The sequence below is a fragment of the Xiphophorus maculatus genome, chromosome 13 (assembly GCF_002775205.1).
Source record: "Xiphophorus maculatus strain JP 163 A chromosome 13, X_maculatus-5.0-male, whole genome shotgun sequence".
Classification (NCBI taxonomy): Eukaryota; Metazoa; Chordata; class Actinopteri; order Cyprinodontiformes; family Poeciliidae; genus Xiphophorus; species Xiphophorus maculatus.
The window spans coordinates 27,313,309-27,335,863 of record NC_036455.1 but is presented as its reverse complement, the minus strand read 5'-3'; the positions used below and the strand labels follow the sequence as shown (position 1 = coordinate 27,335,863).

General features: G+C 42.1%; 1 protein-coding gene across 1 annotated transcript; it reads right to left on the bottom strand.

Moving 5' to 3' along the window:
* Positions 1-12,235: 12,235 nt before the first annotated feature.
* LOC102219427 (serine incorporator 1-like) lies at positions 12,236-19,146 on the bottom strand. Its single transcript, XM_005810817.3, has 10 exons — positions 19,039-19,146; positions 17,484-17,645; positions 17,196-17,368; positions 15,999-16,078; positions 15,780-15,917; positions 15,526-15,695; positions 14,412-14,502; positions 14,173-14,326; positions 13,667-13,882; positions 12,236-13,595 (listed from the first exon to the last, which is right to left on the bottom strand). Exons 1-10 carry the CDS (start codon positions 19,075-19,077, stop codon positions 13,457-13,459), a joined length of 1,362 nt encoding a protein of 453 aa, XP_005810874.1. The 5' UTR covers positions 19,078-19,146; the 3' UTR covers positions 12,236-13,456.
* Between the last annotated feature and the right edge of the window lie 3,409 nt (positions 19,147-22,555).

Genomic DNA, 22,555 nt, shown 5'->3' with positions numbered 1-22,555 from the left:
GAGTCCTATCAGGCATTTTTGGCCTGTGGGACTCCTAAAGTAGCTGATGGGTACTGGTGGGCGAAGCGGCATGCGGCTCGGGTAGTTGCTGAGGCAAAAACTTGGGCATGGGAGGAGTTTGGAGAGGCCATGGAGAAAGACTTCCGCACGGCTTCGAGGCGATTCTGGTCCACCATCTGGTGTCTCAGGAGGGGGAAGCAGTACAGCACCAACACTGTTTATAGTGGGGATGGTGTGCTGCTGACCTCGACTCGGGACGTTGTGGGCCGGTGGGCAGAATACTTTGAAGACCTCCTCAATCTGACCGACTCTGCAATATCGCATGGACATTTGGGGCAGTTCCCCTGGATTGGCAGACTGGGGTGGTGGTCCCCCTGTTCAGAAAGGGGGGCCAGAGGGTGTGCTCCAATTACAGGGGGTCACATATTCAGGAGTCCTGGAGAGGAGGGTCCGTTGGATAGTCGAACCTCGGATTCAGGAAGAGCAGTGTGGTTTTCGTCCTGGTTGTGGAACACTGGACCAGCTCTACACCCGCAGCAGGGTCCTGGAGGGTGCATGGGAGTTCGCCCAACCGGTCTACATGTGTTTTGTGGACTTGGAGAAGGCGTTCGACCGTGTCCCTCAGGGAGCCCTGTGGGGGGTTCTCCGGGAGTATGGGGTACTGTATGACCGGTGTCAGAATCTGGTCCGCATTGCCGGCAGTAAGTTGGGCTCATTTCTGGTGAGGGTTGAACTCCGCCAGGGCTGCCCTTTGTCACCGATTCTGTTCATTACTGTCATGGACAGAATTTCTAGGCGCAGCCAAGGTGTTGAGGGGATCCGTTTTGGTGACCTTAGGATTGCATCTCTGCTTTTTGCGGATGATGTGGTCCTATTGGCTTCATCAGGTCGTGATCTGCAGCTCTCGCTGGAGCGATTCGCAGCCAAGTGTGTAGCGGCCGGGATGGGGATCAGTGCCTCCAAATCCTACTAGGTTAGGACTATGTCTCTCGGCTGGCCTGGGAACGCCTTGGGATTCCCCCGGAGGAGCTGGAAGAAGTGGCCGGAGAGAGGGAAGTCTGGGCCTCCCTTCTGAAGCTGCTACCCTCACAACCCAACCCCGGATAAGAGGAAGAAAATGGATGGATGGAGGGATATTTCCACAATTTTTCTAGAAAATTTATGACATTAATCTCAAAACGTTTAAAAAAATTCTGTTTTTGGCCAGAAATCTATTACTGCTTTTTTTTTCTATCTAAACAAACTCACGCAAACACAAAAGTTTCTTGTATTTCTTGAGCTTGCCTGAAAAGGCAAACCAGCTTACTTACATTTCAAGATGATGTAATGCAGACAGAGAAGGAGAGAAAGAGAGAGAGAGCGAGAGCGACCCATATGTTCTCCTATTTCACCAACAGAGAATCAACAGACAGGGACTCAGCAGCCTGCCAGAGAAGCCTGGCTGTTCAGGAATCCATACATTCACACACACAAACACATATCGCTGCTGTAACTCTACACAGAGCGAATGTTTTGACATCCACTTATGATGCAGAGCAGTAATTGGGACAAGGCTGGCAGAGATGCCGTGGTTCACCTGTAGGAGCTGCTGCAGCAGAGCCAGCAGCAGCTCCGTGGGAAATCAGGCTACCAGCGCCGCAGCCTCTATCGCACAGAGATCACGGACCACAGACCCACAGAGGGGCCGGTCCACACCAACCCACAACTGCTGTTACGTAACACTAAATCCTGCAGTCTGCTTCCTGTGCTCTGGAATCCTCCCAAGCTTTAAGGACGGCGGGATAAACATGGAGATGACGCCCAACAAACTCAAGATAATAGCATCAAAAAAAGCAGCTCCAGTTCTGTCCTGTTCTGCCTGCCTGTGAAGCCGGGGAGTCCAAAGTCATTTTTTATCTGGATCGACTCGCCTGGCTCAAACAAGAGAGAGAGATTTTTGCAGAAATCCAATGCTGCACATCTTTCTAAAACCCCCTTGTGGTCTGGACTTCCTCTGGCCCAGTCCTACACCTTCTTTTCCAAACTTTTGTTTTTTTTATTAGAGTTCATCAAATCCAACGCACTTGGAAATCTGTAACAGTTCAAATGTTACTGTGTGAAAAGATGTGTGTGAAACTGGCCCAGAGGACAGTGAACAATGACTGGGATTAATTGTGACAAATTGATGGGTTTTTTTTTAAATTGCCAACTGATTTAGTAATCGATTCATCGTTAACTGCAGTACACAGGCTCAGAAACGGCCATTTGCTGAAAGAGGTAATTAAGCCAAAACTACACAAAATGTAAAGAAATAAAAAAAGACTTTTTGTCTCTAAATATGTTCTAGCAAGAGTTTCTCGTGTGGCAAATTTTTAGCATTACCTGGTTGAAATTCTGTTTAAAAAGATCCTATTAAACGGTTTTTGTTATCCAATTGTTAATCAGTTAATCCATAAAATAATCAGCAGATCAGTCCTTCAGTGTATTGATGTTCAGTCCAACAGAAAGGCCTGAGCTTCTCACATGTTGCTGTTAGAAATGTTTTTTAGCTGCAGATGCCTCCTTTGTTACAAATGATCAAGCGTTTACTAAGGGAATGCTGTTACCGCATGTAGAATAATAAAATGTTAATTTTCTAATTTAAAAAAATGTTTATTTGTATATTTTAATGTATTTCTAAGATTGTATGAAAAGACCTAAGTGGCTAAATAATAAAAAAAACAATCAGAAAATCCCATTTTTAAAAATCTGACTAGATTGATTAATCGTCAGAATAATGTTTTTATCATCAGAATAATTGATTAGTAAAATAATCGTTAGCTACGTTCCTGAATGAAAGCTGTGATGTTTGCAGAACGGCCGTCCGACTCCAGGCATGAATGCGGCTTCGTGTCGTGGCTTCTCTTCATGAGTTCACGAGGTGATTTGTGAATGAGCGCTGCAGCTGATGGACCTTCTGCCTAACAGGCTGCTCTCTCTGCAGGGGCCCCGCAAAGCAGAGGCCCCTTCCACCTCGCAGAGCAACCCAAGCTGAGTCCATACGCTCGCCTCCGGGGTCACTGATGGCATCCTCTTCCTCCTCCTCCTTCTAGCAGAGGATGCTGCTCAGCCAAGGGAGCGACACACGCTCCTGTTCCCATGCTTCCCTCCACACACACGCCGTCCCTGTAGACACAACATCGGAGGGAGAACAGTGCACAGGTGCAAGCTTTCTTTCCACTAAGCTTCCAAAAATCACCAGCGAAGAAATGTGCAGCCAACACACTCGGATGTAAAAGAGTGTGTCCTTTCGCTAACAATGAAGGGAGTGGGTTTTTTGTGTAGGGCTGGCTGCTGGTGAGGAGGGAATCTGTTTGCACACTGGTGAGCTGGTGTGTCAGAAGCCAGGGAAGACCAGGGTCACCTCCACCCTCCAGCTACACACACACACAGCTGTGTTTGCCCTGGAGATCCTCACACACCTCGGTGCTCGTTGTTTACACTACGTCTTTAATCCTGCGTTCTTAAATGATAAATGTGTGATCCACGACAAGGGATTTGTTTAACCCCAGAGTATATCAGAAGCAGATTTATTCCTCTCTCATAAGCCAAACGCTAGCTCAGCAGTCTCCGCCACAGCACCGAGCGTCTCTTTCATTGTTTCTGGATGTAGATTTGATGTGTTCACCTCTGGCCGAGGCATCAGAGTACACCGAGGTTTTAAAACGGTGCAGTTCCAAACCTGCTACGATATTCCACCACGCCATTCCTTTGGTTTAAATTAATTTTAGTGGAATTTTAGTGAGAAAGCGGACTCTTCTCCAGCTGTATGGAGCAGAAAATGTCACTCCAACCCGTGACTTCTGCACTTGGAAATAAAGATTTTCCAGTTATGATGCAGAAGCTAAAGGAGCATCACCCGATCAAGGTAACGCTTCTAAAAGCACACGGGGAAACTTGGAGTATTGCAAAATGACATCATGATCTGCACAATAATCACTGGAAAAGTACATGTGTGTTTATCCACATGTACAGGAGATCCAGAAAGTATTCACAGAGCTTTACTTTTTTAAGTTCCAACTTTTTTTAAAATTAATATAAACTAATCTCAGTAAACAAAATTCAACATAAATACTATATTATGACAATGTAGAAACATTGTTTTGAGTGTTTTGCTCATTTATTAAAACTAAAAAACCAAGAAATTACATGTACTAGTGATGCACCAGCATAAAAATTTGGCTCAACATTGTTATTATCATTATTGACGTGATACCAATTTTAAGCATAAATGACCCCATCGCTGACTTCACCACTCTGTTTCAGTTAAACTCCCCACAATCCTTTGCTGCTTCACTATCGCTGTTACATGAAACAGCAGATAATGGCCTCCAGAAACAAACGGCAACAAGATGGAAATAAATATCGATTGTTAATATCGGCCCAGTTTTTTTTTAATAGGACCAAAAGTGATATCTTATTTAAAAAAATGACAAACATCGGTTTTGTTTGTATTGTATGTTTAAAATGTTTTCCAGTTCCTGTGTTAAATGTTCTTCAAAAATGACATTATAATTATTTGTCTTTAGCAGACATACTTCTATTATTCCATTAATTGAAAATGGTCTGAGAATACTAATATTATCATTTATCGCAATCATTTTTGGGACAATTTATTGTCCAACAAAATTTGTTATCATGCCAGGCCTGGATGAGACTCCCAATGGTTACACCATAAGACTGAGGCCCCTGAATACCAATGTTGTCCTCTCCGGCTCTGCTGCACTCCGCTCAGCTCAAAGGGACCTTTGATAGAGACATTGGAAAAACTCAGACAGTAGCATTTCATAATTCAGCAGGTTTCAAGACACACTCAGAGACTCTGCAGGCAGCAGAAATCTTTACCATCCCACCACTGTGTGTGTGTGTGTGTGTGTGGGCGCGTGTGTGTGTGTGCGTGTGTGTGTGTGTGTGTTGCTGGGTAAGGCCGGTGCTCAGACTGGGGTTTTTTCAGTCCTGACTCATGTCCTGTATCAAGAAACACTCCGACATGAAGCAGTTGCCATTGAGCGTAACAATACGGTCATTATACGTCACTAAAACATCAAGGAATTCTGAGCACTGATGAAGCCTTGTGAAGTGGGAACAGCAGAGGATACGCGCTTATTGGGCTGGGCGATAAAACAATAACAGTAGCTATCGCGATCGACACCTGATCAATATCAATAGAAAATACGTCTGGTAGAAGTTTGATCATTTCACTGAATTGTGAACTTATCAAGTGAACTTATCAACCAACGACCTGGCTTAGCTAGCTGCTCAAGCTCTCATGGCCAACGAAGCTAGGTTGTTGACTCACTCATTGGTTACCTAGCAACAACTTGTTGCATAACAGGTGCAGTAGCAGTTTCCGTTTTGTCCCCAACATGGTGGGACGTTCTTCAATCATAGAATGTCCCCACGTCCTCCGCAAAGCGGACGTCCGCCATACAAAAGTCTAATCAATTATTATCAACACTAACTGATGTGACAGGGTTTCCCCCTTTTCGAATTACAAAAAAATGTGTGCACAAACGTACATTAATACTACTACTAATGCCAATAATAATTATATATATATACAAACTGTATATGTACATGACAAAACAGTCATAAATATTTAAATGGTATAAAAAAGACATTTTATTTCAGTTATCACCTGTGAGCTTGAGCGGTGCATGCATGGCTCCTCTGTGTTTACATCTGGGCCATCTGTAGTGTATACCACTTTAAGACAGACACTGACATCACTGACCTCTTACTGCTGGCTTTCCCCCCTACTTTCAGTATATCTGCTTATGATTAAAAATGTTTCTTTTTTCTCTCCATCCATTTTAGAATCCAGGTGTCCTCAGCTGCCCTCTAATCCAGCAGCACAAGGATTTACCTGTCCACTAAATTATTTTCTTGCACCACCCTTCTACCATTACATCTTATATCCCTTAGAATACAAAAAATGCCTTCAATGTTATAGGATTCCATTAGTGCCAAAAATACATTTAAGTGTTTATGTAAGATGTGTGTAGAGCCTTTATGTAATGTAACATGTCTAAGTGCATATGTAAAAAAGAGATATGCAAACGTAGATTGGTGCAAAATACTTTCATAGCCACTCAGTTTTCTAGTGTTTCAGGAACTCCTGATCAGTCTTGTACCTCCCTTGAAAAAATCCATCTTTAGAAATGTGGACTGTGGAAGCTGACAGTGATAGGGACATGTGCTGCTGCTACATGTTTAGCACTGAGATGCTATTTTTGGTTTGAAGAGATTTGCTGATAGGCTAACTCATTTTAGCATTTTTTTTAAAGAAAAAGTTAGACCCCAGTGGGCTAAGAGAAACAGCTTTGTCATTCATCGCTTTGAATGCAGACTTGTCCGTTTGATTTACAGGTGCACCAGAAACCTGCAGCAGAGGTTCCGGCTCGGGACGTTTGTACGCTAAAGAAAAAACGTCCCAGACCTAATATATATTTATAAAACTTTTCTTTCCTTTTCCTATATTCTTAGTTGAACAAAAATAATCTAAATGTGTTTTGTAATTATATTAAGTAGCTCAATAAAGTTAGTCACAAATTATAACTTCTTTTTTTTCTGGATTTTGTCTCTTTTTCATATGACACATTTTTTATAAAGAAAAGCTAATATTTTCTCTGTTTTTATTTCATCCCAGTGTTCACCATTTTGCCTGGAATATTTCATATACACTATTGTTACATAAATAAATATCCCATGGTGTTTGGCATTTTGAATTAATCCGACTTGTTTATAAACAAACAAAAAAACATTTTCCAGTTGTATAGCTATGAAAGGTTTGCATAACATATCACTTAACATATCATATGCACCTTACTTATACATAGATGTCAGTCGTTCAAATGGACATAAAGGTGTTACATTACATAAGACTGCTACAAAAAAATCTTAAATAGATATATTTCTGGCACTAATGGAATCCCATATAATGTTGCCAAAATAATCAGACCCAGTGAAGGCTTATCCACTTGCTCCTCACACTAACATCCAAATAAGTGCAGCATTTTAAGCTGAGCAGTTATTATGTAATGTTATCGGCGATTTGATCCCAGAGCGGGACTGTTTCTCATGCATGATGTCATGTTGGATTCCTGATGTGCAGAACCGGGCAGCAGCAGTGGGACGGCACAACGACAGCGCTGGGTTCGATCTGAGGTTTTTTCTCCAGCAAATCTCACATATGTTAGTCTGCGAACCGTTAGGGACGTCACCTCCAAACACACGAGCAACAGAAGAGAGCAGAAAAACAAATGTATAAAAATAGAATAGAAAGCATCTCCGAGCATGCTCTCCTCGGGCATGCGCACTTAGAGCCGTTTTATTACATAGGAACTTTGCAGATTTTTTTTTTTTTGAATGGAGGCTTGTTTGCTCCAGGCGATGCGCAGAGAGCTCCTGTCGCCAACAGCAACGCCGCGTAAGGCGGACTACCAGCGGCCAATAACCGCAGCCGTGACCGATGACACACCTGTCCTACAACCTCATCTTTTAGAATTATTTTTTTTATGACTACAGCTACTCTTATTGATTTCAAAATCCTTAAAATACGCGTTTTCAACACACAGCAGCGTATGTAATTGCGATCTAAATTAAAAGAGCATATTACCACCGCCTGAACTGCGCTGAGCCATTTCACCGTCAAGTCAGAAGAATTTACAAGCCAAAGAAAATTAGCTTTCAAAATAAGACTCCATGACTGAGGAAAGCCTGCTACCGTGTTCGTGTTTCCGTCAGCTTCCCAGCTATTTTTTAAGCAAAAGAATGTGTAAAGCCAAGACTCAATGCTGCGCGCGCCTTATTCATTCAATGTAAATAAGATAAAATAAAAAATACAAAAGCGTTTGTTTTGAAGCGCAGCAGCTCCAACTTCCGGTCTGTCTGTGCTCGACTTGCCGCAGCTCGCCGCCGCCTCTTCTCCTCAGCCTCAGGAGACAATGAATGAAATCAGTTTTCTGGGGGTGAACGGTCCAGTTCCGGTCCAGTTCGGGTCAAAACAACGCAGTTAAAAGCAAAGGAAACAGAGAAGCTCCCAACCATTCCTGTCAGCCTCCTCCTGCAACAACCGCTTAGCTGCCTTTTATTTCCCCCCGTTTGAAACAAGATGATGGAAACCATGCTCCGCTGTCAAAATGTCGCCTATAGAATATTTCAGGTATGTAGGCGACGCAGTAGATGAAGCGTTTGAAGCCATGGCCGGCTGAGCCCTCAGTCTACAGCCTAATGTGGCTTACCTGCTGGATGCTGAAGTTCACTTCTCTGCGGCTCTTCCACGGCTTCTCAGGATCCGTCAAGCCGCGCGATGTGAACTGGGACAATGCCGGAAGTGGTTCAAAGGAATTTCAAAGTAAAACCCCGAAGGCAAATCTTATTAATGCTTTAAGGCAGTGGTCCCCAAACTACGGCCCGCGGGCCAGATGCGGCCCGCCTCCACATTTGGTCCGGCCCCCTGAACAATACCAGAGTATTTTCATATATGTGCATTTTTATTTGATAAGTTGGACTTTTGCAATAAAATAAATGTTCCTTAGTAATGAACTTTATTTATTATTAACTACTAGTTAGTAACTATTTTATACATGCATATAATTGACCCTAACCCTTTTTTTATGTGGAGAACCCAGTGTTATTTGGTTATTATTTATTTCATAAATAGTGTTATTTCCTGACTTTTGTTCTCTGAAGAATCCAGAAAAGGTTATTTGATTGTGCTTTCTGAAAAACAATACATTTTTATGTTTAGCACTCTTACAATCGTCACACTTTTTCTGTTACAAACTGACCCCGGCCCCCCATCAGAGAAGGGACAAGTTATGTGGCCCTCACAGGAGAAAGTTTGGGGACCCCTGCTTTAAGGACTTAAAAACTAAGTAAACGTCTATTTTTGTTTTAAATTCAAAGTCTTCAAAGCCAAAACAAAAAACCTCAGTGCTTTACTGAAATTTTACTTTTCATAGTGTAAAGCAATATTGATTCTTCCTTGCTTCACTACTGCAGGTATCACCAGGACAGAAAGTCTTTGAAAGCTGATGCACCAATTTTGCCAAAGGTCCTGTTAAATATCAAACATTCCAGGGCTTATATTCTTTTTTTTTATTATTGTTGTTTTTGTTTGTTTTTATTTATTTTATTTTTTGCCTATCAGTTCTGTAACGTTGGTACATTTTAAAATCAGACAAAGGTAGTGTAATACTAAGTGTACTTTCCAAATGATGATTTCATTTATTAGTCATATCAGCTTTATTTAAAAACCACTTTAAAAACATTAGACACTGACCAAAGCGCTTTAAAAAAAACACCAACATGACTTTTTAGAAGTTTTTTTTTATTATTAATCTAAAAGAAAATTATTAAAAGCAGAAGCAAAATACAAGTAGTGTAAACAAGTAAGTATGACAGAGACATGAACAAAATCAGAAAAGGAACAACTAATAAATGGTTGAAAATCCAAGGAGAAAAGGTGGAGCCTATGCAGATTTATAATTTGTACTGGTAAATTGTTTCATAATTTGGAAGCTGACAAAAGCCTGATCTCCCCTGAACTTCCAGCATTTCATTTGGTCCTGTGTAAAAAAAAAAAGAAGTGTGCCATCCTTGGCAGCATTTTAACTTGTAGATGAATCTTGGCACCACATGGCAGAAGACATAAAGAGGCAAACCTCCCCTGGAGCAGACAGACAGGGGAGAGCCCTGGACTCCTGCTTGGATAGTGGAGCTCACTGTAAAGCACATGGTTGTAGACCCTTGGCTCCCGGGTCTGATCTGGGCTAACTCCAAAGAAACGAGAAACACCCTCCACTTGCACCGAGTCTTACATACCAGACTGACAGGAATATGGGGCTACCACTCAGTCTGCACCACAGGGCCTTCTGACCAATAGAGGCAAAGCGGGTCAAATGTTTTACCCAAAGACATAACACCAAAGTGAGTGAGATGGACAAAGCGGGGGTTTGAACTGGTAGACCACCGGTTACAGGACAAACCTCTACCTCCTGAGCCACTGTTGGCCAGGAAGGTACAAGGAGCCCCCTCTGCTGGCCCATCACCTACAGTGAGCAACGTTGGGTTTTGGCACCATGTGTGCTGAATACCAGATAAGGGCGTGGCCCTGGTGTGTCATTTCGTAGGGGAACAACCTACAGTAGCATTGGGAACATCAAGCATTACTTCTGTAGTAGATAAGGACCAAGTACTGATGTGTGAGATTAATTCATTCCAGATATGGTTGCACTGCGATGGACTGGCGGCCTGCCCAGGGTGTACCCTGCTTGCAGAATAAGTCATGTAACTTCATTATTTTAAAGTTGAAGAACAATGGATTTGTTGGGGCTTTGTAGCGTTTTCCGCTTATAATTCCAACAGTTTTTTTTTTCAAAATAAAAGCATAATTTGTAGACGATTCACAGGCAATCTCCCAAACTTCTACACAAGTTCAGGTCAACGAACAATCAGTGAATTGCATAATATCAACAATCCTTCATCATTCACTTTACATAATACAATTTTCCTTGATAAGTTTTGTCTTTAAATTGCCGGTGAGTGGTTTCCAGTTTCCATTCGCTGTAATCCTCCGATCTGTTTGAAGTGATTTCTCCTCTCCGGTGGTTTTGAATTTATTCCTTCACGAGGGACTGACAAGTTTGACTCATGATTCCAGAGATATTGGAGCCCAGATTCAAGCAGAGAAACTTTAACTTTAATAATAATTACATTAACAATAAATTATGAATAATTATATAGACCAATTTTGATTCCCAACACTGTCTAGCCACTCTTTATTCCACCATGTATGTGTTTGTGTACCTGTAGTAGATGGGCCAGCGGTCTACTTCAGTTAAAAACTCCATGTCAGCCTGGTCCTCCGTCCTGGGAGCTTAGCTCAGTGTTTACCTGCTCCTCTGTGAGGGTAACTGAAGGCTCCACCATATCTCCTCCAGAAGGCCTTTCCTCACTATTAGGCACTATAGAGGATGCACTGGGAATTATTGCAACATTTATACGTTCCTCCCCACACTGTCCCACTTTGCTGTGGAGTCCAATAAGACTGGAAGCCCCCCAGCCCAGCTGTGAGCAGCAGGCCAACCTTATGTTGTTACATAAGCCAGATGAGGCTCTGATCAGTTGCTTAAGCCACTTATAGAATCAGGCTCTGCTGGGGGAGACTCTCCTCTGCCGTTTTGTGATTTCATATATTCATCTCTTTCTCAAGAGGATCATCTGTCGACCACGCCCACCCAGCATCCTGGAGGACTCCGAGCGCCAGGCAACCCAGGTGGAGAAAATACACGCTGCAGCAGCCAAGTGGGGGATGCACTTCTTTAAAATAGCTGGCCCCAGTGGTATTCATTAGACTGCTGTGTGGGGCTCATTTTTAAACTTGTCACAGGAGTAGGTGGGAAGAGAACAAAATGTTGTCACGGTGTACAAGAAAAGGCCGATGGGCTGGAGAAGATAAAGCACTATACAAGTACAGGCCTTTCATATTTAACATTATATACATAATTGCACTAATATTCACCCCATTGCAGTCAGTGTTTAGTAGAAACACCTTTGGTTGTTATTCCGCTCACCAATTGTGGGAAGCATCTGCATAGTAGGTGCAGCTGCCTTGGGCAGTCTGACACCATAACCAATGCTAAAGCTAGTTAGCATGACCACCGATTACATATAAGCAGTCTTCCTCTAAAGGCAAGTTGCTTCTCTGCCTTTAACACAATGAGTATACAAGCTTGACTGACAGCAGTAAGACCCTCCTCCTGGTTCTAATTGGTTGTTTCTGATTGGACATGGTGCATTTCTGCAGATAGCAGTAGGACCACAGAGAGGAGGTGGAAGATCTGGACTGTTTTCACAAATTATGTCTCATGTACTATTGTCAATATTGTGACAGCTTTAACAAATATGTAAATATAAAAAAAGAACATGTTTACATTACACATATCCTCTTTAGAGGGAGTATACAATTATATATTTGCATTTGCACTTTTTAGAAATCAGTTTCGCGAATTTTTTTAATCACGATTGATTTGTAAAAAAAAAATCAATAAAATAATTAAAATAAAATGTCCAGGAATGAATACTTAGGCTCTGCAAATTCATTTAATTTACAGCAAGCCTATGTGTTTACAGGAAACAAATAGGCTGTTGAAAATAAAACGAGCCAGTTTGATTCAAGCAACGAAGATTGAAACCAAGGGGACAGCTGAGGCGTTGTTTGAAAGTGGTTTAATAAAAGCCATAAAAAGACAGACAGTAAACCAGTCTCAGATTTAACCAGCGGGAATAATACAACCTGATATTCATTTGTGTTATTACATGAACTAATATTTTTATTAAACTGTTCTAAGAAAATATCTTTGGCAGATTTAATACAAAAAAAGAGCCTTGTGTGCAGAGCTTAAATTTGGTTTAGTTCAGAAATCTGTTTAAAGCAATAAACACAAGTCAAAGATTGTCCCTCTGGATGAGACGTTGGAGCATCAGTGCGGCTCTGCAGAGCCTTGGAAAGAAATTAGGTTTCCCCAGCAGCATAACTAAACCTGGAGGAAATATGCTTGAGGAAGCAGCTAAAGCTTGTGATTGCACGTTGTTTATCAGTGTTTCACCAGGAGAATCATGTGATCAATGAAGAAAGTGAAGCAGGACTTATAGGAATCCCGACTAGCCTGACATGGTGGCTTTGTGAGAAACCAGGATTAAAAACAGAAAGATGAGGAAATCTTAGTAAGCCAACACATTAACTCAAAAGGACAACAGCGTCACCTGGAGGACAACATCTGATCTTCACTCTGCTGTAACAGTAATTGAACAATACAAAGGCAGAAACCAACAATAAGGTACTTCTGTTGTGACTGTGGACAACAAACCCAGCAGATGTGTTTAGAAACATTATTATTTCTCAAAACATACTAATTAGAACAGGGGGCAAAGTGTGTCCTAGGGGCCCATTTGTGGCCCTTTAAATGATTTTGTTTGGCCCCTGACCACAAGTCAAGAGTGATCAAAATTTGACCGACATAATAGAAAACAGCTGACTCGAAATTTGAAAATGTTTTTTCTTTTAATAAAGGCAACAGTTTGTGTTTAATATTTATAGTAATACATAGACTTGATACAAATGTTTTGTTGAGTAGGTAAAGCTGAAAATCACCAACTAATTTTTGCATTTTTAATTTTACACATTTTGTGGAATGCCAGTTTTGGCCCCCAGGGCAAAAAAAAAGTCTGGACCCCAGTGAACTAGAGGGATCTGTCCTGATTTCTTCAGCATGTAAAGCTCTCAGTAACTATGACTAACAGGGAAAGACCTGAGCAGAAAACTGGAACGTGATTAAAGCTCAAACTTCTAAATTCAACATCCCATAACTACACACACACAGTAACGTCAGTATATGGACAGTTGGAGGAAACGTGCAGCGCGCTGAGACTTCTAGCTGAAGTCTCGGCCAGGAAGCGCCACAGGAGCCACCAGGGTCCACAAGTAGAGGGCCAATCCAATCCAGCTGGAGCTGATCTTCACCCACACGGCCGGCATGGCCGTCTGCATGGTCTTGTTGTCGGTGCCGGGTCTGGGGATTCACAGGGCAATCGGCTCAGCAGCGGGGAGTTCAGGAGTCTGGGTTATGGGTGGGATACTTACTGAAACCAGTTGGTGAGGGTCATCATGATGTAGAGAGAGGCCAGGAAGAGGCTAAAGTGGAAGAAGGAGTAGCTGTAGGTGACTCCTTCCTCTTCGTTGTCCACGGCCCGGTGGACTCCGTCCTCCCCGGCTGAGACGTCCTGGTCGGCAGTCAGACCCTGGCCCTCCTCCGTCTGCATCAGCTTGTTCACCTGGGAGTTGTTGGAGGAGCGGATGCTGTGGGGAGAGAGAAGGCAGCCGGTCCAACAGCAACACACTGCAGCGCAGGGCGAGGAGCCCTGGAACTGTCTGAGACTCTGCAGTCGACTCACCCAGAATGAGAGCGCGCTCACAAAACCCTTGCAGGTGTTTGGAGTTAATTAGCTAGTTAGGGTGTGACGGCAGTTTTTATAAATTATATTTTTCACAGTATTCTAGTTTTCTAAGACACTAAATTTAGAGTTCTCATTATCTGTATACCACAAACACCAAAATTACAAGAAACAAAGGCAATAACAATAGAGTACCTGGCATAGAGTGTGCAGAACAAGAAGATGAGGAGTCCCACAATGCTCTGCGCGTCCCACCACTGCACGTTGCCTGGAGCAGGTGTGGGAGAGGGTTCCACAGGTGTAGGCTTGGACTGGACCAAACTCAACAGGCTGGGGTTACATTGCTTGTCTACGGTGAGGAGAATGCATAAGGATTAGTGACTGTTTTTACTCTACTTGTGAAACAAAGCAGGATGACGTCTGCTGGGACTTACTGGGGTTGTTGGTCATGGCTGACCAGGTGAGGTACATGGTGTAAAGGGAGATGATGGAAGCCTGGAGGAGGCCTGAGGTGGGCTGAGCCTCCTGTGAGCAAATGGAGCAGAGAGGCGCTTTAACAGGGCCGAGCCCACTGGAGACACTCCAATCAGTCTCCCTAAAAAGGTGTGATCGCAACTACTAACACAAATTCAATCATCATTCATATATTTTGTAAGTTTCCCCAGTCATCAACACTTTACCGCAACTCTGGCCAATCACCTTAATGTTTTCTGCATTTCCTTATTCGTCTCATGTGAACTTTAAAGGCAGCTTACGTACATAAAGGTGTATTAGTGCCACCTAAAAGTTCCACATCCTATGACTTCTTAAATCTACAGAAAAGACACCTAATATTTGCCTCCACATACACTGGATTGCCAATCCAATACTACATAGAAACAATGTGTGATACTTGAGTTGCCATTTGGTACAGCAAATGTTTCCTTTCATCCAAGTCTTTACAACAGTTTAAGACAACATGCTTCACAGTTTCAATACTCTGACAAAAGTCATAACACATAATATAAAAAGAAAAAATAACTGCCAAGATAAGAAAGAATTATCCTAACCCACATGTTAAACAATTCCATTTTTGTTGTCACCACTTGGTTATGTTCTGTGTCTTAAATGTCTCCATTAATTTTTTTTTCTTTCACACGCCTTTGTTGTTCTTTTGTTTTGGATATTATCTTTGTTTGCTCTTTTTGCTTAATATTTGCTATAGATTAATACCTGTTTGCTACTCTGTAATGTTTGTTTTGTATGCTAATTGGTGAATAACAGATCATAAAAAAGCAAACAAAAAATCCACTGGCATAGAGAGAACACTCTACAAAAAAGAAGATACATTGGCGTGTTATTTGTACTTTAAATTCTAACTGTGCTAAAACCCATCTATCCAGTGGAATGAGTACCTACTTTTAATCAATATTAAGAAATTACTGGCTTACAACAAGCTTCTACAGTTAGTTTTGTCTCATTTCAAGTGTACCAAGAAACTCGCTCTAGAAACTAGACCAACAAAAAAAAAACTTGATCAGATTCAGTGTTTTTGCAGTGCAACGTTACCTGAACTTTGGGCAGAATGGCCACGATGGACACAGCGATGCAGAAGAGGAAGTTGAGGCTGATGAAGACCTTGTGCTCGGTGCAGTCGGCAGGTTGGGTGTAAAACACATAGAAGAGGACGACGGCGGTAAAGGCCAGGGCGTAAAAGGCGAAGGTGAACGACAGCAGGGCTGGAGAAGGAACGACAGTCACGGAGTCAGAGAGCAGCTCCGCTGGTCGGCCCTACGACACGTCGACACGGGAGAGCTTTCTACCTGCAAACCAGCACTTTGTGTTTCCGTTCTCGGCCTTCTCTAGCCACGACTGGTTCCAGGAATGAGCAAAGTCGACCAGCAGGATGAGCTGGATGATGATGAAGACGAAGGAGCCCACCACGCCAAAGTAGTACCACACTGACAACACAGAGGAGGCAGCTAAGTGACACTTGTGACCTCACGCAGATGCTTGTTTGCTGTATACAACAGGCAACATACCGGTGTTAAAGGTGCCATCAGGAATGTAGAACGCTCCCACAGTCAGACCAACCAAGGCCAGAAACTTGAAGAACCAGAACCTAGAAAGGGTCAAAGGCCACCGTTAGGCCTGTCACAATAACACATTTTGCTGGCTAAAATATGTTTAGCGCAATCAAAAATGATTGCGATAAACTGTAATATTGTCATTGACTACTATATGATAAAGACATGATAACACAAGTTCACCTTCTCAAACACTTCATCAGTGTTTGAGAACACTTTATCAACGTGGCGAACCCTCCACACTGGAACCGGAAGACATTTTAAATATACAAAATAAAAAACACACAACAACCAAAAACAATAAATACACTTGAAATAAGAAAACCACACATAAACCATGAATAAAATGGTTTATAATGTCTGGTTCAACAAAATCATCCTTCAAAAAAATATTAATCATCAGAATGGAAGCTCATTTCAATTTATCACACAAATAATTGATTGATTATTGTGACAGACTTGGTTACAGTCTTGATTAGAAACATTCTCACATTTCATTTGCTCCAACTATTTATATCTGTCTTTTTCTACAGCACATACATTTTTAATTTTCTTTTCAACTTTATTTACTGAGAACTGGTTTGAAGTTCAGCAAACGTTTGTACTCAGCAGCTTTTACTGACACCTTTAAATAAAATCTGATGGAACAAAGCTTTCCCAAATCTCTAATCAAATATCTGCTGTGTGTAATTTCGTCTCAGCTTCAGAGGTTTAGAAGAAAATATCAGAGAACAAACAGCTTCCTGAAGACAGCAAACAGGTCAAGGGTCAAGTTGTGGAGAAGCACAAAGCAAGATTAAGATGATACTTTCAGAATATGGAGGCACAAAAAAAACAACGGTTCATCCATCACACGTACACCCATGTCAGTTTGAGGTGGCAACAAAACAAAATGTCATCACCTTTCTAAAACAATGGCCTAACTACTTTTTGCCAAAATTGATTTTAGCAACAAAAAAAAGGAGAAAAAAAATCTGCAAATCTTTTTCTCAGAAGGTGATTTTGGAAAAAAGATCACTTTTGGTAAATAATAAATTAGACCATTATTTTTAGAAAGGTGACGATGGGGAAAAAAAGCCAGTTTACAAAAAAATCTGCAATGCACACATTTGACCATCAGATGTCAGTGTGGCGCCTCTCTGCTGTACCAACCCGTTTTGGATGCTTGCTCGGGGGTCCTTGCTGCTGCGCACTCGGATCATGATGATGGAGAACAGGAAGAAGAAGCAGGCCATGGCGAAGCACATGCGGTACACAGACTTGTAGCCCACGAAGATATCACAGTTCACACCCGAGATGATGGTTCCACTACAGAAACCTGGAATCTGGGGTGTCACAGAACGCCCACAAAAACACGGGCCCGGGTTAACAACGCTGCTCGTCTTCATCTACTGTAACACATCCCTGTTGTCCAATCAGATTTTATTTCCTGTCAAGTACCTTGTTCAGATGTTCCTCCATGCCTGGAAGAATCATAATGCCGGACACCAGAGTTCCCAGCAGCAGCAGGAAGGAGAAGGCCAGCCGGCTGATGGTGGAGTTGTATGTGGAAGGGCAGCATGACGACAAGAGGCAGGAGGCCGAGCCGCACAAGCAGGACGCCTGGAGGAGGAATGGAGTGGGGATATTAGGACTGGAGGTAGAAGAGTGTGTAGGGTGGGATGCATGTTTTGGTCAGGCATGGGGGGAGCAGAAATGTTTGCTCCTGGAACCCACAGGAGACCAGAACCAAAGAGCTACTTCACAAATTTTAATCAGGTTAGGACAAAAACAATCAATCCTCCTCAGCAGAGCACTGCAAACCGGGTCACAAGGGAGGTCCAGCACGAGTCACGAGAAATACACCGAGATCATCCATCCTCTGTACACCATCAGCGTGCATCACCTCACACTAGTAGATTTAATAATAATTATTATAATATTAATAGATTTTGATTATAATGCCCTTTATATCTTGTGATCTTAAAAGAAATTTAAGGGGTGATCACAGCAGCTATCAAGTTTCACACTTGATAGTCCAGTAGACTAGTTCGATTGGGTTTAAGAGTTGCAACATCTCTTTCCATTTTTAGCTGCTGCTGCTCTCCTTCACACTGCACTGTCAAACCAACCAAACACTTAGAAAAACCTGTTCCCCAAAATTCAAGAATGTTAGTGAAAGCTTGGTCATTTGTAGCAAAATATGGATCCTGTAGCTAAGAAAATACTTCTAACATCAACATGTGAAAAGCTCAGCCCTTTCTGCTGGATTCAGCATCAATACACTATTTTTAGCTTTCAATTAACCGATTAATATTTGGATAGCAAAAGGTGCTAAAAAGGAGTTTTTCTTTTTTCTACAGAACTTGAACCAGGTTTCGCTAAAACTCTGAAGCATGAAGAGTTCTGGGCAGAACACGTGTTCTTCAAGCAAGGCTTTTCACATTTGACCACAATGTTGAGTCACAGAAGAAACTTTAGCATTGATAGAAATTTCGTCCATTCCTGTTTGGTACAAACAAAAACAGTGACGTCATGTGCCAAACAAAACACGGAAATGACGCTGCAACCGTTTAACTCGCTGTTTCTAAAAAGAGCCTGTGTTCTGTTGACAGTCAATAAAGTTATAAGGTCCGCCACAGAGGGCCACTGTTCCGAAAACCGAACAATGAGTCAAATATTTAAAAATTATACTTTAACGTAATTTTGCTTTATTAAACGTAACGAGAGTTGATAAATTATACAGCTTGAAGACAAAAATTTAAACACAGGCTGAACTACGTAGCCACTTGTTTAGAGCAATTGTGCTAAAAAAATAAAAAAAAACAATAAAAATCTCGTACGCTAAATATTTTTTTCTTTTTGTGGCGTAGTTTCATTTGAAGCGGTGTTGCTATCCAGACAGGCGTGTCTGGTCGAACAACACAAAAAAAACCCAAAAAAACTTTGCTAATTGATCAATAGTAACGAGAGAACCCATATTATATTCTACGAAGGAAGCAGAGTTGGTACTCACACAGCTGGCAAGAGAACCAACAGCCAAACAAGCTCCCATTATGGTTTATTTCTCCGTTCGGTCTACAACTGTATGAGCTAAAAAAGTTCAGGAAGAAACTCAAAGAAAAACGGCGACGTCAAGTTGCTGTAAAATAGGAGACATAAATCTGTCGGTTTCTTTCAAAATAAAGGCGCGTGAACGTCAGACTGCGCTGAAACTCTATTGTTGCGGCTCACTGTTGGTTTTATTTTGTTACTCGTTCATTTCCGGTAGTGTTCGGTTAAATTCATACAAATCTCAGCTCAAGAGTCGGTTGTTCTGGGCGTTACTTCTATCAGAAACCCACTCGTGACCTCATTAGTACCGCTCCGCTCTTATTCTCGGAGCTTGTCAACAAATTTCCTTCTCAAACAGTTAAAGCGCGATTAGCATTGGTTTGTGTCCATATTTCAAAACAATGTAAATTATATTAAGAAAAATGTCCTAAATAGGCATGCCTTATGTATGTAACGGCGTGAAATCTGTCCACTAATTTTGTACACTTGAAGTAAGAACTAAAACACTTTAGAGCCCTTTACATGTTAGGCCACTGTTGGCTTTACGTTTAACACGTCGTGGACACGTTTAACATCAAGCCACAGAAGATACTGTATGTGCGGCGGCATGATGAGGGACAGCAGCAACCATGGTCTAACAGCAGGTGGCGTGAACACCTTTAAAAGATATTTCTTTAACTGAAGAAGCTGTTATCTTCCTGAAAGAAGCGATGAATCTGGTTGGTGAATAAGCTGGGATTTGGGAAATGTATGGCTTGTCTGTCTCTAGGGCCGGAGGGTCAAACCCGTTTTCATTTTGGGTCATGTCAGGATCGTATATCCCCAAAGGAAGAGGTGGAGCAGAATGTATCGCTAAACCCATTAACAAACTCAAACTCTTTGCATTCGATGAGTGCTTCTTGAAATTAAATAATATCGAATTTCATAGTTATATAATTTGGCTATACAGGGCCGCAACTACATATTTTTGAGGTGGATGCGAACATCATCATTGTAGCCTAGCTTAAGCTAACCTGAATATTTAACTCTCTTGCTGATACACTGACATTTCTTACCTTCTGTCTTTCAACCACTTTGAAAAGCTTTTCTTCGTCTCTCCAACATCTTTATCCTTCCCCCTCTTCCGTTTTCTGTTTTGGGCCCCGGAGTTTTTTCTGCGCCCCATCTTTAGCTCCCTGTTGTCGAGGCATTACTACAAATTTAAAAGAAAACAAAACGCGCCTCAGCCGCTGCCCAAGCTGCCTGTATGGGAGGGGGGCGCCTAATCAGTGCTGTTCCTCTGTTATTGATCATTTCATACACAAACAGCTGTTAAGTACATAAAATGCTGACTATATAAAAAATAAATTCCCCACATCGTTTTTGCGCCCCCTCTAGTGCAGCGCCCCTATGCGTTGCATTCACTGCATAGCCACCTTTTGCGCCACTGTGGCTATATACGGATAAAAAGTGATTTGATTTAACTGATAAAAAAACAAAACCAAAAAACATTTAAGCACACAACCGTTACTTTAAAAAGTACGGGCCAGTCGCCGGATTAAATTAGAATGACTTGAGTGCAGTTATGTACATTTCTCAAATTTTAAATATGAATTTGTAGCACTGTTGCCTTGCAGCAAGAAGGTCCTGGGTTTGATTCCCGCCCCGGAGTCTTTCTGCAGTTTGCATGTTCTCCCTGTGCATGCTGGGTTCTCTCCGGGTTCTCCGGCTTCCTCCCACAGTCCAAAAACATGACTATCAGGTTAATTGGTCTCTCTAAATTCTCCCTAAGTGTCAGTGTGTGTGTGTGTATGGTTGTGTGTCCTGTCTGTTTCTGTGTTGCCCTGCGACAGACTGGCGACCTGTCCAGGGTGACCCCGCCTCTCGCCCAGAACGTAGCTGGAGATGGACACCGGCACCTCCTGACCCCTCTAAGGACAAGGATGATAGAAAATGGATGGATGGATGGATGGATGGATGGATGGATGGATGGATGGAAGAAAATATGAATTTGGCTGAATATAATAACCCTTTGGAATTAACTATGAAAGAAACAATAGGATTCCTGTTTAGGTTATATTAGACTGACTTTATTGTCATTTTGCATGCACAGGGTGAATACAGAACCAAATTTCGTTGCATACGGCTCAGGACAATGTTTTGAGGTTCCAATGTTGTGCGGTTACTCCAGAATAAAATAAAATACAGTATAAAATATGAATATAAATATGAATATAAAATATAAAGTGCAGGACTGACAGTAAAATAGAAGTTATTTAGCTCTGTACATGTGCAAGGTATAAAGTGGAGACCAGTTTTTGAGTGCAGTCCAGTTAAGAGTTCAGCAGTCTGATGGCAAGTGGGAAAAAGCTGTTTCTGAACCTGGTGGACCTGCACCGGATGCTGCAGAACCTCTTTGCAGAGGGCAGCAGGGAGAACAGTCCATGGTGGGGGTGTGAGGGGTCACTGACGATGTTTCGGCCTCGGGACACGCAGCGCTGGGATGAAATGTCCTGAATGGAGGGAAGGGGGGCCCCGATGATCCTCTCTGCTGTCCGCACCACTCTCCTCACGTTCTTCCAGTCGGAGGCGCTGCAGCCTCCACCACACAGAGAGGCAGCTGGTCAGAATGCTCTCTATGGTGCTGCTGTAGAACGTCTTGAGGATGGGCGGGGGCAGGTGTGCTCTTCTCATCCTCCGCAGGAAATACAAACGTTTCTGTGCCCTCTTGACCAGAGACGTGGTGTTCACAGTCCAGGTGAGGTCGTTTGTGATGTGCACCCCCAGGAATTTGCAGATTACAGGTACAGACTGAGCTATCCTAAACAACTATGTGTAGTATTATACTAAAGGAATTATGTTATTTCTATTCTACTCTAGTTTTTCCCCATTGTTTTAGTAAAAACATGTGTGGTTTGCCTGAAATCATTTATCTGTATTTCATCATGATCATAATCAACCAACTGAAGTGGAATCACCAAATTATCCAGTGATAATGACATTAAATAAACAATAATATCGGTATTTGTATCTGCGACACTAGCTCTGTAATTACTTGATATTTAATCAATAGCAAAAATTCCCAGTATTGCACGTGCTCGCTCATGGTGCATTTAAACACGGCTCGGAAAAACTTGTTACCACACAGCATAGAATCAAACAGGTGTAACTGTTGAAAAAAGTGCAGGGGACAGAGGATACATGACGCGCAGCCCCGTCCGTTCCGGCCATGGCTGTTCTCACACCGAGAACTATGCAGCCAATGAAGGGTCCAGCCATCTGGCCTGATCTAAACCCTCACAGTATTCTATTATGGGAACGTAAAACCCGCAATGAACCCCGACCAAATATTTAATACATAATGTTAAGAACATGATCATGCTATTCAGACTAAAACTAATGATTTGCTAAAATTTTATATTTTAGTTTGAAATATGAAATTTGTTTCCATGTAGCTACAATATAATAATTAAAATGAACATAAATAAATAGTTATGTAA